Below are 13471 nucleotides of genomic sequence, written 5' to 3' on the forward strand. Positions count from 1 at the left end.
GTGACTTCTGTTAGCTAGATATGTTTTACAAGCAGGGTAAATCAGTTTCATAGCCTCATAACCTGTCATGCTTTGAAACCTGTTTATTGGTTTTGAAAAGACATCACAGCACAACTTTTGGAATGCATTAAATAATTTCATATTTGCATGAATTTCTGTAATCACAGTCTACTGAGTTACATTCCTGTAAGTTTTCAGATTTAAACTGTGACAGCTATAGGTGGTCTGTAGCTGCACAATTTGGCCTTGACAGATACTTATTCGACCAGCTGGCTTGTTAGCTCGTTGAAGTAAACAAGTCCCCAAGTATGAAAGTGATTGGCTGAATTCAAGCTCAAACGGGAGGACTCCAGCCAGTTCCTTTGACCCAAGGATGCACCCACATCATTGGCGAGTGAGCTGGGCGGAGTTGAAACCTTTGTCCGGTCAACTCTGTGTGAGCCAGAAATTTGAAGCCGGTATAAAAGGGTCTGCCCTTCAATAAATGCTGGCTGTTGCTGCATGGACATGGAGTTTCATGTCACTTGTCTGTCTCTGAAACTGCTACAATAAACTATGAAAAACTGTCTCTATATTTATTTTACTGCTTATGACTTTCTAGCAACCTATCATGCAATGGCTTGTTGGTTCTGATTGGAGGTGATCAGATGCTTTAAGGTCAGTATCTGATACTCATTTTTTTGTTAAGTTTCTACCTCTTAGTTAAAATGTTAAATACATTTCAGATATGAAGTGTTTTTTGGAATACTTGTTGAATATTCATCATCTGATTTCACAGCACTGAGTTATTTTCTTTATGAAGAAGATTTTTTTTAAAATGCAATACAACTAAGACTGCTTCCCATATATTTTTATTTTTATTAAGCTAAATGTAGCTTAAATGCATACCTTTTCAGATAGCTTTTTCTTAGTTTTCTTCAAGTCCTACAACATATCCTTGCTGTATTTTTGAAATAGGAGAGAGCTATTTAGAGTTACAATGCCTTGAGACATGAATTTCCAAAACCCTCACTTCAAATTCCATGCCATTTTTCTTTAGTTCTTTGTTTACTCAAGATTGGATTAGATATTTTAGCAGTCATAGAACTTTATTAAAAACCACCATGTTATTGGATGGTCTATTAATGTCAGTGTAGTTTAGTTTTTAAAATCTCTCATAGCATTAGACTACACAGTAATACTTAATAGTGGATAAAAATAATCCTTCATGTATGTACTATCCTTATTGGCCACTGTTACAGAATGCTTTGGCAGATTAAGCCTTTTGTGTACAGCTGGATATTTTCATCCACTTTAGACAGATTTACAGACTCATGTGTACTAGTGTTTGATTCCCTTCCAGCTCTGAAATATTCCTTATTTGGTAGAGGAAGAGTTGCTCAAGTGGGATTCTCTAGCTTCCATAGGTGGCTGATACCAGCCCTGATGAAAGTTTTAACTCTATTGTGAGAACAGAGATAATCTAAATGAGTTTCTGCTTCTGTCAGCTGTGGTGCTGCAGTTGCCTGAAATGTTCGGACATTTTTAGAGAATATGTATTTCTCAGCCCTTTAGTCATACATGTGATAGGAACTTTTGTGCTAAGGAATATGAATATCCTTACTGTTGTGACATTTGTTTTCTTTCTGCCTAAAATGGAGGCCAGTAAGGGCATCAGTGTTCGAACACAGTTAAGAAATAAGAAAGCAATGAAATGAGGTACTTTGTTAAACAAACCAAAGTGTTGCAGAGGTGATAATAGATGTGCACTTATTGTGGCTCTGCTCATCCCCCTTACTCAAGCTTCTGAGTCTTTTTTTCTTCTGCTGGTATAAGTTACACATTCTGTCCCTGTGGAATATAGAAAAATAATTATCCATGATGTTCAGAACTGTTGTTTCAGACATAAAAATGTCATGTAACTGAGATAAGGACTTCACAAACTGAAGTAGGTTGGTGATTCTACATTGCAAAGAAGGGGCAAAAGCATTTTGCTCACTCTTTGTTCAAGTACACTTTTCTACATTTGGGAAAGAGTGAAAGACAGATAATATTTCAGCTACTTTAAAAATATTAAGACCTCTTATTTCTGTTTCTTTTTGAACAAAGCTGTGTTAGATGTTTACAGATGTAATTTGCTGTCACTTGCCATATGCTCCCTGATTAATTCTGCAGGGCCTGTCAGCTTCAGATAATTTAATTTTCTGTGCTTTAAAATGACATTCATTATCAGGACATGAAAAATTCAAATGATTAACTGCAAATTATGACTAATAAAGTGTCTATTTTTTTGTTTGTTTCCAGAGAAAAACAGAAAGCTGAAGACAAGGACAGAAGCATTTTAGAGGTTTTGCAAGCCAAAGACAGCAAAATAGAATCTTTAGAACAGGTTTGTATTATGTTTAAATAGAGCAGTTAAGAAAACTTGTCATTGACAACACATTTATGTTTGTCAAAATGAGAAAATAGTTTGCTATTGTCTCTTAAGAAAAAAGTTGTGATTGAGAGATTACAAATTTCTGATGAAGTATTATTTAAACTCTTCTGTGTTGTTCAAACAGTTGATCTGTTACCTGAAAAGTTCATATCATTTTAGATTAAACTTTTTCTGAAGAATCTTGTCAGTTCATTGCCTCATCTTACCCTACAGTCTAACCTAAACTTGGATCTAAGTCTAGAAGAGTGTTCTGGTTTGTAATATGCCCATGCACATTGTGGTAAGATTTGCCATCCTGACAAGTACAAAATAATAAACCTGATGCACCTTCTCCATGACAAGAAACACCACTGAACTGGTGGTGTCTCTCCTTTTATTGATTTTTGAATCAATTCAAATTTAAACGGATATATAGAAAGCCTACGTTATATATGATATGAAGTACAAAAGGTATGTCATACTTTATTATATAATTGTTTATTATGGAGACTATATAATGCATATATAGTAGATTATCTGTATCACATATATAATCTATATTATATACTTTATATACTATAGAATTATATCCAATATTTAATACATTAGATGTAATATAATGTATTACATTGCATATAATATGTAGATCTATGAAAGATGTAAATATCTGTAAAATAATACAGTAAATAAAATGAAAATACTGTTTATTATTGAATAAACTTTAATTTGTATTACAGCAGTGGCTGAAGTTTCAGTGTGGTGTCTCTGGCCGTAGGTGTGATGTGTAATCTGTTTGGTGCATACACACACAGCATGCTTAGAAGCCAGCAGTGTATGATTTCTGCCCTATCCTTACCTGAAAGGCAAAATACCTGTGAAGACCTTTATAGGAATATGTATGCACTACTGTGCTTTTAAGAAGGGTCCCTGCTATGGCAGTGTCTGAACCTGGGATGTGCATTCTCCATGAGGTTGCTCTCTGTGGTTTCAGATCAGTTTCAGGAGCTGAAACTCTAATTGATCAGAAATCTGAAATTGATGGTGTAATAAATTTACATCATCCATGTGGAAATGGAGAGAGGCTGGTAAATGTAATTAAAACCATGGAAATCTGGCAGCCAGGAAAGAAGAGTTTGTCAACAGGATGGTAAAACTGGATATCCCTAAAAACTTGGGAATGAGAGGCTGGAGAGTAGCCCCACAGAAAGTACAGGCATCCTTGTTCACAGGAAGTTGAACATGGGTCAGCAGTGCCCTGGCAGCCAGGAGGGCCAACCCTGTCCTGGGGGGCATCAGGCACAGCATGGCCAGCTGGGCAAGGGAGGGGATTGTCCTGCTCTGCTCTGAGCTGGGGCAGCCTCACCTCCAGTGCTGGGAACAGTTTTTGGGTACTACAGTAATGACGGTGGTGAAGGGCCTTGAGGGGAAGACAGGAGTGACTGAAGTTACTCGGTTCAGACTGATAGGAGGAGGAGACTGACGGGAGATCTCATTGGGATTTAAGACTTCCTTATAAGGGGAAGAGATGAGGCACCACTGATCTCTTCCCTCTGGTCACCAGTGACAGGTCCTGAGGGGTTGGCTTGGAGATGTCAGGGTAGGTTTGAGTTGGATATTAGGAAAGGTATCTTCACCCTGAGGGTGATTGGGCACTGGAAAAGGCTCCACTTGGAAATGGCCATTGCACTAAGCTTGCCAGAGTTCAACAAGCATTTGGATAATGCTCTCAGGCACATGGCATGATTCTGGAGGTTGTCCTGTACAAGGCCAGGAGTAGGACTTCATGGTCCTTGTGGGTTGGTTCCAAATCAGGATATTCTGTGACTCAGTGATTCTAACAGATGAGGAGAATAGAAGTTGTTTTGATGATCATCACAACTCTAATGCAGCCCTTACAATTAGCTTCCCTTAGAGTATCATGGACTTGGGGGGGGGCAGGTTGTGAAGGACATCAGATGGTGCCAGTGTTGTGTATGAAAGCAGTGTACAGAGGTGATGTCATGCTGACCTTCTTGCCTCATCCATTGGCTGGGATGCTGTAGGACTGAATCAAGAGAGGGATTGCTTCCTGAATGCGAAGTTTTAGTGATTTGGTATCAAAGAATGGAGGTGGCTTAAAAAACAATGTAGTGTTCTTATTTATTTTGTATTACTGAATGTGCTCCTTCTTCGTTCATCTAAGGAAGAAACAATACTATTTAGGTAATTAACATGCAAATAGGTTGTGTGTGAAAATGTGCATTTTGACAGTCATGGTAATGAACTGTAATATGTAAAGTACGGACAGGAAGACTTGAAGGCTGTTTAGCCGACTAATTTTTTACATCTAGGAAGTTGAGATTAGCCAGTCATTTCTTCTGTTGTTTTTCTCTTTGCCTTCATGCATCGCACAGAGATACCAGTTGCAACAAGATAATTTGTTGTAGGGTTTGTTGTCTAGGAATTTCTGAGTGGCCACCAAAAAGCTGATTGTATAAATCAATGCTGAGTAAGGGAAAAAAGAAAAATCAATGGACTGTCTCATCATTTTACATAGGTGTTAGCTTCTATTGCTTCTAGAAATAACAACAGAACTGTATAAGAACATGAGATTGTATTTCTTGTCTTGTATTAGTCTTGCTTAGAATGACATGCCTAAAAGGACTTTATAAATTTCTGTAAATAGGAGAGCATATTCTCCACAGGCTAGATGAGATACATCCATGTAGTTAGCTCATACTGAAAGCTAAATAAGCTTAATTCATAAAGAGATATTTCAAGTATTAGAGAAGTTTCTATTTTAATGGATATTACTGAAAATCAAGTAAAATAGTAAATTTGGAAACTATAATTCAGAAGTAATATGGTCTTTAATCACATTTGTATAACCTAACACTGAAGAAAAGTGTTCAGATACTTATGAAAATGGGACTTGTGGCTTTACGGATAAAAGTCTAAATCATAATTTTTCAAGTCTTCTGCTGTCCAATATCTTTGGACAGTACAGTATATGCATTGAACTTCTGTTTACTTAGTACAACTTCAGGTTTTCACTGCTCCTAAATTATGGTGTTGTAATCTTCAGTTTTGTATACATGAATAAGACCTTTTTCTTTTCATGAGTTTATTCCATAACTTCATATTGTGTTAAACATTTAAAATATGAATTAGTGTGGAAGATTTCAAGATGTACCATTCAAAGATACAAATAAATTTGTTAAAGCACTTACGATTATTCTTGTCTATTATTGCACATAAATTCAGCACAGAATGTGTTGTATTTGAGTTTTCCATTGTACTTTTCCCTTCTTGCTTTTTTATTTAATTAGTGTAGTGGTAACTTTTGGTCCTGATAGTCACAACTTGGCCTCATCTGGCATACAGATATATTTATTGTAAATGCTGTGTGGTAAAAATCTTATTCCTTTGCAATTATTGTCTTGAATACTATTCTGAATTTTTGCTGTTATTTTTGTTTTATGCAGCGTCTCAAAACTCTATTTTTAGCAGTTATATATGCCTGACATATATGCATTACTTCTCTGTTTCAATGAAAAGAATTTCTAACTGCTATGTTTAAGTGGCTAGGATGCTCTCTTAGGATTTTACTTCTTCTGAAGACTGATAGATACTTTGCTGCAAAAAATTTTTTCATTGTCTTTTTTATTTGGAAACATTTTTAACATGTTGCATTTAATTTATAATAATTGTGTGTATCTTAAATAGATCACCAATACTATTTGCACCCTTAAATGTAAGGTGAGGTTTTTGGGGGAATGTGTGAATTTTTTAAATTCAAGCAATTAGTTTAGCAGATAATGCTGGAGCAGGGAGCAGTCTTCTGCCATTCACACAATAGATAAATTAAAATATCTTAACCTGTTTTCTTTAGAAGATGACATTAAAGACAGGTAAAAATAGCCGTAAACCTTTTCTTATAACATTGTTAATTAATTAGCTTTCAATTTTGATCTGGAGGAACTAAAGCTAATCTTTTTGTCCTAGACCTTGTAATGTTTCAAAACCTTATCAACTGATTATACTCTAGAGGGGTTAAAATAGTACTAGCTTGCCTCATTATCTGCTCTTGAAAATCTTCAGCTTGCTGTGCAAATCTATATTAAAGCCTTTTTAATGGGTCCAATTGAAAGAAGCATAATTCTACCTTCAAGCATTAATTAATACTGATAATTTTTTCTTAACTTTTGTACATTTGCCTGGTTATATTTTTCTTTGTAATAAAAATACTTTTATTAAATTAGAACAAATGTATAGAGGCATTATTACCACCTAAATACTTTATTTTCAGTAGCATGTAAGCTTGATTATTCTTGGGTAATGAGGGACATGACGATAATTTTGGTAATAAGGAGTTCCGATGAAAGTCAGCAGTGTTGAGATTATAGGAATTTTATAAACTCTTTCCACAAAAAGTTGGTCCAGTGAATAAGATTTATATATAATGCAGACAAAGCATGTTGAAGGAGATGCTAACATTTTTTTTTTTCTTTAAAAAAAACAGTGACTCAGGTTGTGCATTGGAAAAGGGATCAGCCTTCAGTGGTGAAACCTGTGTTTTATGTAGCACCTTTGAACTGCATCAGTGAATTATCATATGTCTTTTTGCCTTTCTGTTTGACGTCTTCTTGTTAGTTTTCTCATAAAATTAAGGGAAGGAACCCTTTTTCAGGAGCTGATATCCGTGAGAAACATGGGAAGAAAAATATACAGACAGTTGAAAATTGCTGATTTTGGTTTATTGATAGAATGCTGCCTGAGATGGGTAGTATGATGACTATGGCTGATACCTGTGGGCTTTTTTGACTGAAGAAATTAATAAGCTCTAAATTACAGTGTACCTTTATAGCTCATTAGTATTTTTGTATGAATTCCCAGTAGGAAGGCTTTTTCTACCACTTGAAAAAGTGCTTCTGTGAGGTAGCTTGCTCCATTTTGAGGAAATAGTTTTTAAACTTAACTTTTTCTTACTTAATTCTGCAGAAAAGAAGCTATATTGGATGTCTATATAGGTGTGTTGTAAATCTGTGCCTTACGTACCCATTTCTGAAGTTGGGTCAAGCTTCTGGGTCTTTATTACTCAGCCTTCATATTTTTAGTGTTTCTATAGAGATGGTACCTGCACTTGGATTAGACAGAAAAATGAAAAGTAACGAAAGAAATGTGATGTCTCTTGTCCTCTGCCCAGTACACTAGTTTGAAACGTGATTTCTTGAATATTGAGCAGAGCTCAGTAGTCAAACCTGGAAAGAAGAGGGAGTTTATGTTCATTCTCATTCATCCTCTTGTCAGCTCGTGTCTAGCTGGGAGTTTTCTTTTTCAGCCCAGAATAGTTATCATCAAAGCAGAGTAGCCTTTTGTCTGAGCTAAAAATGGTTTCTATAGCCAATGGAATCTGCTTTTACTGTGTAAGATATTAACTTTTTTACTGTTTTTAGTAAATTAGTTGGTCATTGTAGTGACACTTTTTTTTTTTCTTCTAAAGTCAGTATGGTTTTAAGATGGTTGGATTTTATTCCCTGATTAAGGACATTTGGTGAGGAAGTTTCCATATATTGTGGCTTCTTACTTGAATACAGGCAGATTTCCTGAAAGTCAAGAAAATGGTTATACTTCGAAGATCAGGTAGCAGAAAGAAGCAGGCAGTGCCCTGTGGGACTAGGTTCTGGCCTTATGAATCTGCTGACAACACTTTGGAAGGAGCTTGTCAGAACAGGTGATCACAGCAACAGCTGTTCTTTATTTACTACACCTGATCTGGCAGCATTGATATATAGGAGTGTAATGAAGTACTGCTGTGTCAGGCAAGGATGCTGGTAGGTATCGATTCCTGCAGATCTCAGATCGTCATGCACTCTTCTAGAGAGCTAACTCACTTTGAGGACCTTGTATATGTCTTGCTGGAGAGGAAAGCAGAGAAAAAAAAGTCTAAGCCTGGTTCTGTCAAGACTGTGCTCTTCAATGAAGATAAGAGAAAAGCTCACTTAGCAAGATATTGGTTTTGATTTGAAATTAGTAGAGAGAATAGAGGACAGAAAGATAATTTGGATTTTCTGTTTTCTCACCTAGAAGGCTGTGCTGCTGCTGTTTCAAAGTAGAGCTGCTAAGAAGAAAGAGCAGAGACTACATTTCTTAGGTGGTGTTGCTATACAGCACTGTATTACGGGTTGTATAGAAAATCTGATCTCTCCTCACTAGCTGTGGCAAGACTGTTAGATTATATTGTCAGTATTTACTACAGTTTTCCTGAGAGCTCAGTAGAGTAAAATTGACAGTCAGTTTCTAAGTGCAGCAGACACATTACTGCAATATATGCTATACTGCTTGGTACTAATACTGAATTTATTATGGAGCTGCAGATTTTCTGTTTTGACCAAATGCTGTCTCATTTACAAATTAGAGGTGTGTTTTTGCAAAAAACTGCCTCTAAATATTTCCTTTTCTCTGAGCAAGGAGCTTCTGTATTCCTTGTTTCAGAGATGGAAAACCTATTGTAGAAAACTACATGTGCCAGAAACAGTGTTTGGCTCCCTTGTTGGTGCAAAAATGCAGCTGCTGGCAGCGCTTGCTTGCACTCTACCTGTACAACAGAAGGAACTGAGCAAAAGGGATACAAAGGATCGTAAGATATTGAGGAAAATACTAGTAAAGTTTTGTTTTAGTGAATGAGAGAAGGAGCATGCTGCAGCAGAGTTGTAAGGATCAGCATGAGTGGAAAGGAGGTGGTGCACATCAGAAAAATAGTTTTCTCCATGCTGTGACCTACTCAATAGGTTGCTGGTAAGAGATGGTTCCATTGCTGCTAGTGAAAGTGTGGTGCTAGAGTTGCATACAGCCACAGTTTGTTTCCACCACGTGTTCAGGTATTGAAAAATCCTATCAGGTGTTTCGATTAAGATAGCAAACTTTGTTAAAGATACCAAATTAATCACACTAGAGAAGTCTGAAGAGGGCAATAGGGAACATGGTGTTTATAATAGATTATGCTGTTTTACCCTTCCTTAATTTATGGGTCAGGTGATAATTCAGGTGCAACGCTGACTAATAGTAGAGAAGTAAGTACATATTCACCACCTGCAGGATGAAGTCACCTGCTCATATTTCTGGTTTGCTTCTCTGTAGAACCATTTTATTTGATCCTCTTATAAATGCTTTAAAGAATCTTGGTTTTCTTTTCTACTGTCTGCAAAGCAGACCTGTCCTTTTCCAACGGCAAATATATGGTATGAAAGCACATTTTAATAGACAGTTTATAAGAATGTTTTTCCTTCTATTCATCTCTAAGTTATCATGTTTTATCATATATTTCATGTCTAATATTGATAGAAATTGACGTTCAGAATTTGTCATTCATTTTGGGAATGGATTTCTAGATACCTGCTTGCAGGTAAATACTTCTTTTTCTCAGAAACCATTTTTTTAATTGGTTTATCTCAGGGAATCCTGGATAGCATGGGATTGGACAAGGGAAAACAGTCTTTGGTGGTATGAAAATCAACTGAGCTCCCCCACTTCAATTACTCTGTTTGTGGTTGCTTTTTTAGTTGAAGATTGTTCTGGCAGAAGGTTAGGAATGAAAAGTAATAAGAATTAAAATTGGAATATGCACTCAAAATACATGTGTTACATTTAAATGCATTATATGTCAGTTGCTATTTTTCTTTGGTTTTTTTCATCCTTGTTGAGAGTCAAGTTCTAAGTTGAATATTTAGCTGTGAATACAGGTATGCTCTAGAATCTATCTACAGTAGAATCAGGTAGCACTGTTGGTGTTTTACTTTTAGAGAGGTATGGATTTAAAAATAACTCATATTTTTTATCATAACTAGCTGTTGTCATTCAGACTCCAAAAGGATATTGTGCAGACTGCAGAATGCAGCTGGTGACCCTCATGGCATATGGTTGCCTTTTTGTGAACTATTTGCCTTAAACTTCTGTTTGTCCTATGTCTGAAAATAATATAAGAATCTAATCTAGATTAGCTCTAGATATGTATAATCTAGAAGTCACGAGATGAAAGAAAGTGAATTTATTTTGTTAGTCTTGTTTTTTCCTTTTTTTTCCTTTATTTTGGAGGACTGTATGAGAATATGACTAGCAATGCTTTTGTTAAACATGCATATAGATGTTCAAGAACCATGAGGATTAATAAAGTTGAAAAAATATAGAGAAAAATTTAAGAAAGCTTAATTAAGAGAACGTATAAAATGTTACTGGAGCATTTTAGGTGGTGAAAATTTATCATTAAATTCCTGCTAGAAATGAAAATAGGAGTTGGAAAGAGAGGAGAAGTTGAAAGTGTGGTAAGTCAACCTCAACTATCTGGTGAGGGAAAGGGAATTATGAAAGGGAGAAGATATGTCACAAAATGTTGAAGTAGCAATTCTGAGAAGAAGAACTTTAAAGAAATGATATTTCCGCATTTAATTTTTAATAAAATAATTTAATTACTAAATTAATTTAGTTTCTGCAGAAGATGTCAGGATTTCTTCAAATAATGTCAGTACTTTCAGTACTTCAATTTTTCATCCATTTATATTAATTTTAACTTTTTTCTCCTTGTGTTGTATTGGAAGTGGACTACTGTGCAGTGAAAGCTTCTGATAAAGAGTGCAATGAAGAAAGAACAGAATTTAGTATTTATTTGTTACCATGATCCTTTTTGATAGTAGAAATCAAATGCCCCTTTGTTGCATTCCTAGATGGACTCCTTTAAATTGTCGTGCATAGATTTGAATTTTCCCGTGAAGTGCTTTAGCACCCAGTGTGTTGTTGCATTCCTGTATTAGCAGCAACATTGAAGGATATGTCATTTTTGTGTTTTTCCTGGATTGTTTTTACTCCAGTTTGAGTTAACTTCTTCACGTGAAATAAAACCCACTCTTACTTACATTTCACAAGCCTCTATAGAGGCAGCTATGCAATACTGATTTAGTAGTGCAGTCTGATTGATTTTAAAATGCAGAATTAGGGTTTGGTTTTTCCACCTTTTTTTTTACCTTGGCTCCCAAAATATGAAAATTTGGAAAGCACTTAAGGCAATAATAATATGTACAGCTTTTGTTACATAGTTCTCTTTACTTGCTTTTTATTTAGCAGACTAAAAAATATGTCACTAAAGACTGGAATTTCAGTGATTATATCTGTAATATCAAACAGTATGTAAGTTCTGGTAGTTGTATCCTAACTCACTTTTTTTTTGGGAATCAGACATTGAGGAGTTGCTTTTGTTACCACTTTCACTGTCTCCATACAGTACTGTATTGTCTAAACTCACAATGGGTAAAAACAAGGTTTTAATTTAAAATCTTTTATTTTAAATTAAACGAAGTATGGACAGATAATTTTAACATCCTACTGCCATGAAAAAATTGAAGTGTTCAGCGCTAAGACAAGAAAGAGCTATTGTCACCTTTTGGTTTTGATCTGTTGTCTTCATACCAGATTTTTTCAGTTTGACTTGGTATGGGATTTTGCTTTCTCTTCAGATTGCTATGAAGATATTTAAAAAAGAAATAGTATTTGACAGTAAACAATGTATTATGGAACAAAAAAATTTTTATTGTGCTGTAGGTAAAGAGATGCCATGGGAAAGGATGAAAATTAATTCGGGAATGACAGTCCTCTGAGACATCAAAAGGTCTGCTTCACCAGGTCACAGTGTTTCTTTGTATGTACTGTTGCCTGGAGCACTCTGGGATCCAGCAGTATACAGGGGATACTCTTCGGTTCTTCCCAGAATCAAAGAAGGGTAAAAGCAGTTCCTTTTGGTTTTTATTGTAGCAAATTCACTGTAGAATAGTTTTCTTTCTTGAAAGTTTGTTGAAGTGTGCTTTAGATGCCTTAGTTACATGATGTTTTTTATGGTTCTTGACCACCAAGCTGTCAAACATTGCTTTTGCCCTGTTGTATTCAAACAAGTATGACTGAGTCAACTCAAAGTGTAAGTTGAGATTGTTCTTGTGTAGTGTCAGGCTGTCTTTATAGTATCTAGCCAAAAATCAGTAGAAACTATGGGAATAGAGTAATTCCTGATGGGTTTTTTACCTAGTGAAATCTGTCAAAATAACCTCAAGTAGGAGGTTGTCCTGTGTGTTGATCAGGTGTGTTTTTTTCCTCTGCTGTTTTACTTGCCTACTAGGGTAATCCTAGAATAGGGTAATCTTTTAGGAGCACTGTGTTCTCTGCACTAAGAAATCAATCTTTACTCTCCTGTTAGATGAATATATAGGTTGGGGAAGCAAAGTACGAAAAGAGCTGCATAGGAAAGGGCAGATGATAATTTACTTAATTGTCTATATCTCAGAAATTCCTTTATGTAATCCTTATTTCTACCCAGTCATGGCTCCTGAGTGATACTTGTTTTTTTCCCCCTTCTTTATAAGCCTGTGAAATAAGCAGATAGGAGAATAGGAGAGTAAAAGTTCAATTCATTTAGAGGAAAAGATAAGAGCACGCAAAGTGGTAACCCAGAAAAATGCTTTGACACATAACAGGATTTTTTTTCCATGCAAGTGTAACTCACCTAGACAATGTTTCACTAGTGCTGCAGTAGATGACTTTGTAGACTATTCAGGTGAGTTTGCTTAATGATTCCTGTGGTATATTTGCTTTTTGATTGGTTTCAAGTATTAAATTACTGTTCAGTTGTGGAGATAAGTAATTAGTGTGCAAGTCTGATTCAGGATAATCTGTCTGACTATTCTGAATATTCACAGTAAGTAGTTTATTTCAGTTGGAAACTTAATTTGAGCAGTACAGAACAAACATTTGAAATAGCCAGTTGCACTTTTGTACCATCCTTTCTCCATTCATTCTCCAAATTGCTGGAAAACATCCCATTTAAGACAGAACCCAAAATATCTCTGATTTCACTTCACAAATACACATATGCTTCCCAGTTTCTGCTCAGTGCATAATGAAACTAAGTATTAGTGTGATGTACCTGTGTACTCAGAAATTAGATGTATTAAAGAGCTGGAGCTTTTATAAAAAATGTGTGTGTGTGAATTTTTAGCTCAGAGCCAAGAGTGTCTTTCAGATAGGTGAGATTTTTAATGATGTTTTAAGGGTGTCTCC

The 13471-nt window shown here is 35.6% G+C and overlaps 1 protein-coding gene across 1 annotated transcript in view; it reads left to right on the forward strand.

The window, feature by feature from the left end:
• CNTLN (centlein) overlaps positions 1 to 13471 on the forward strand; it is a 169139-nt gene that overhangs the window by 19205 nt on the left and 136463 nt on the right. Inside the window, 1 exon segment of the mRNA XM_054517974.1 lies at positions 2284 to 2368. Coding sequence (XP_054373949.1) covers positions 2284 to 2368 — 85 coding nt within the window.

This window comes from Molothrus ater, chromosome Z, assembly GCF_012460135.2.
Source record: "Molothrus ater isolate BHLD 08-10-18 breed brown headed cowbird chromosome Z, BPBGC_Mater_1.1, whole genome shotgun sequence".
Lineage (NCBI taxonomy): Eukaryota > Metazoa > Chordata > Aves > Passeriformes > Icteridae > Molothrus > Molothrus ater.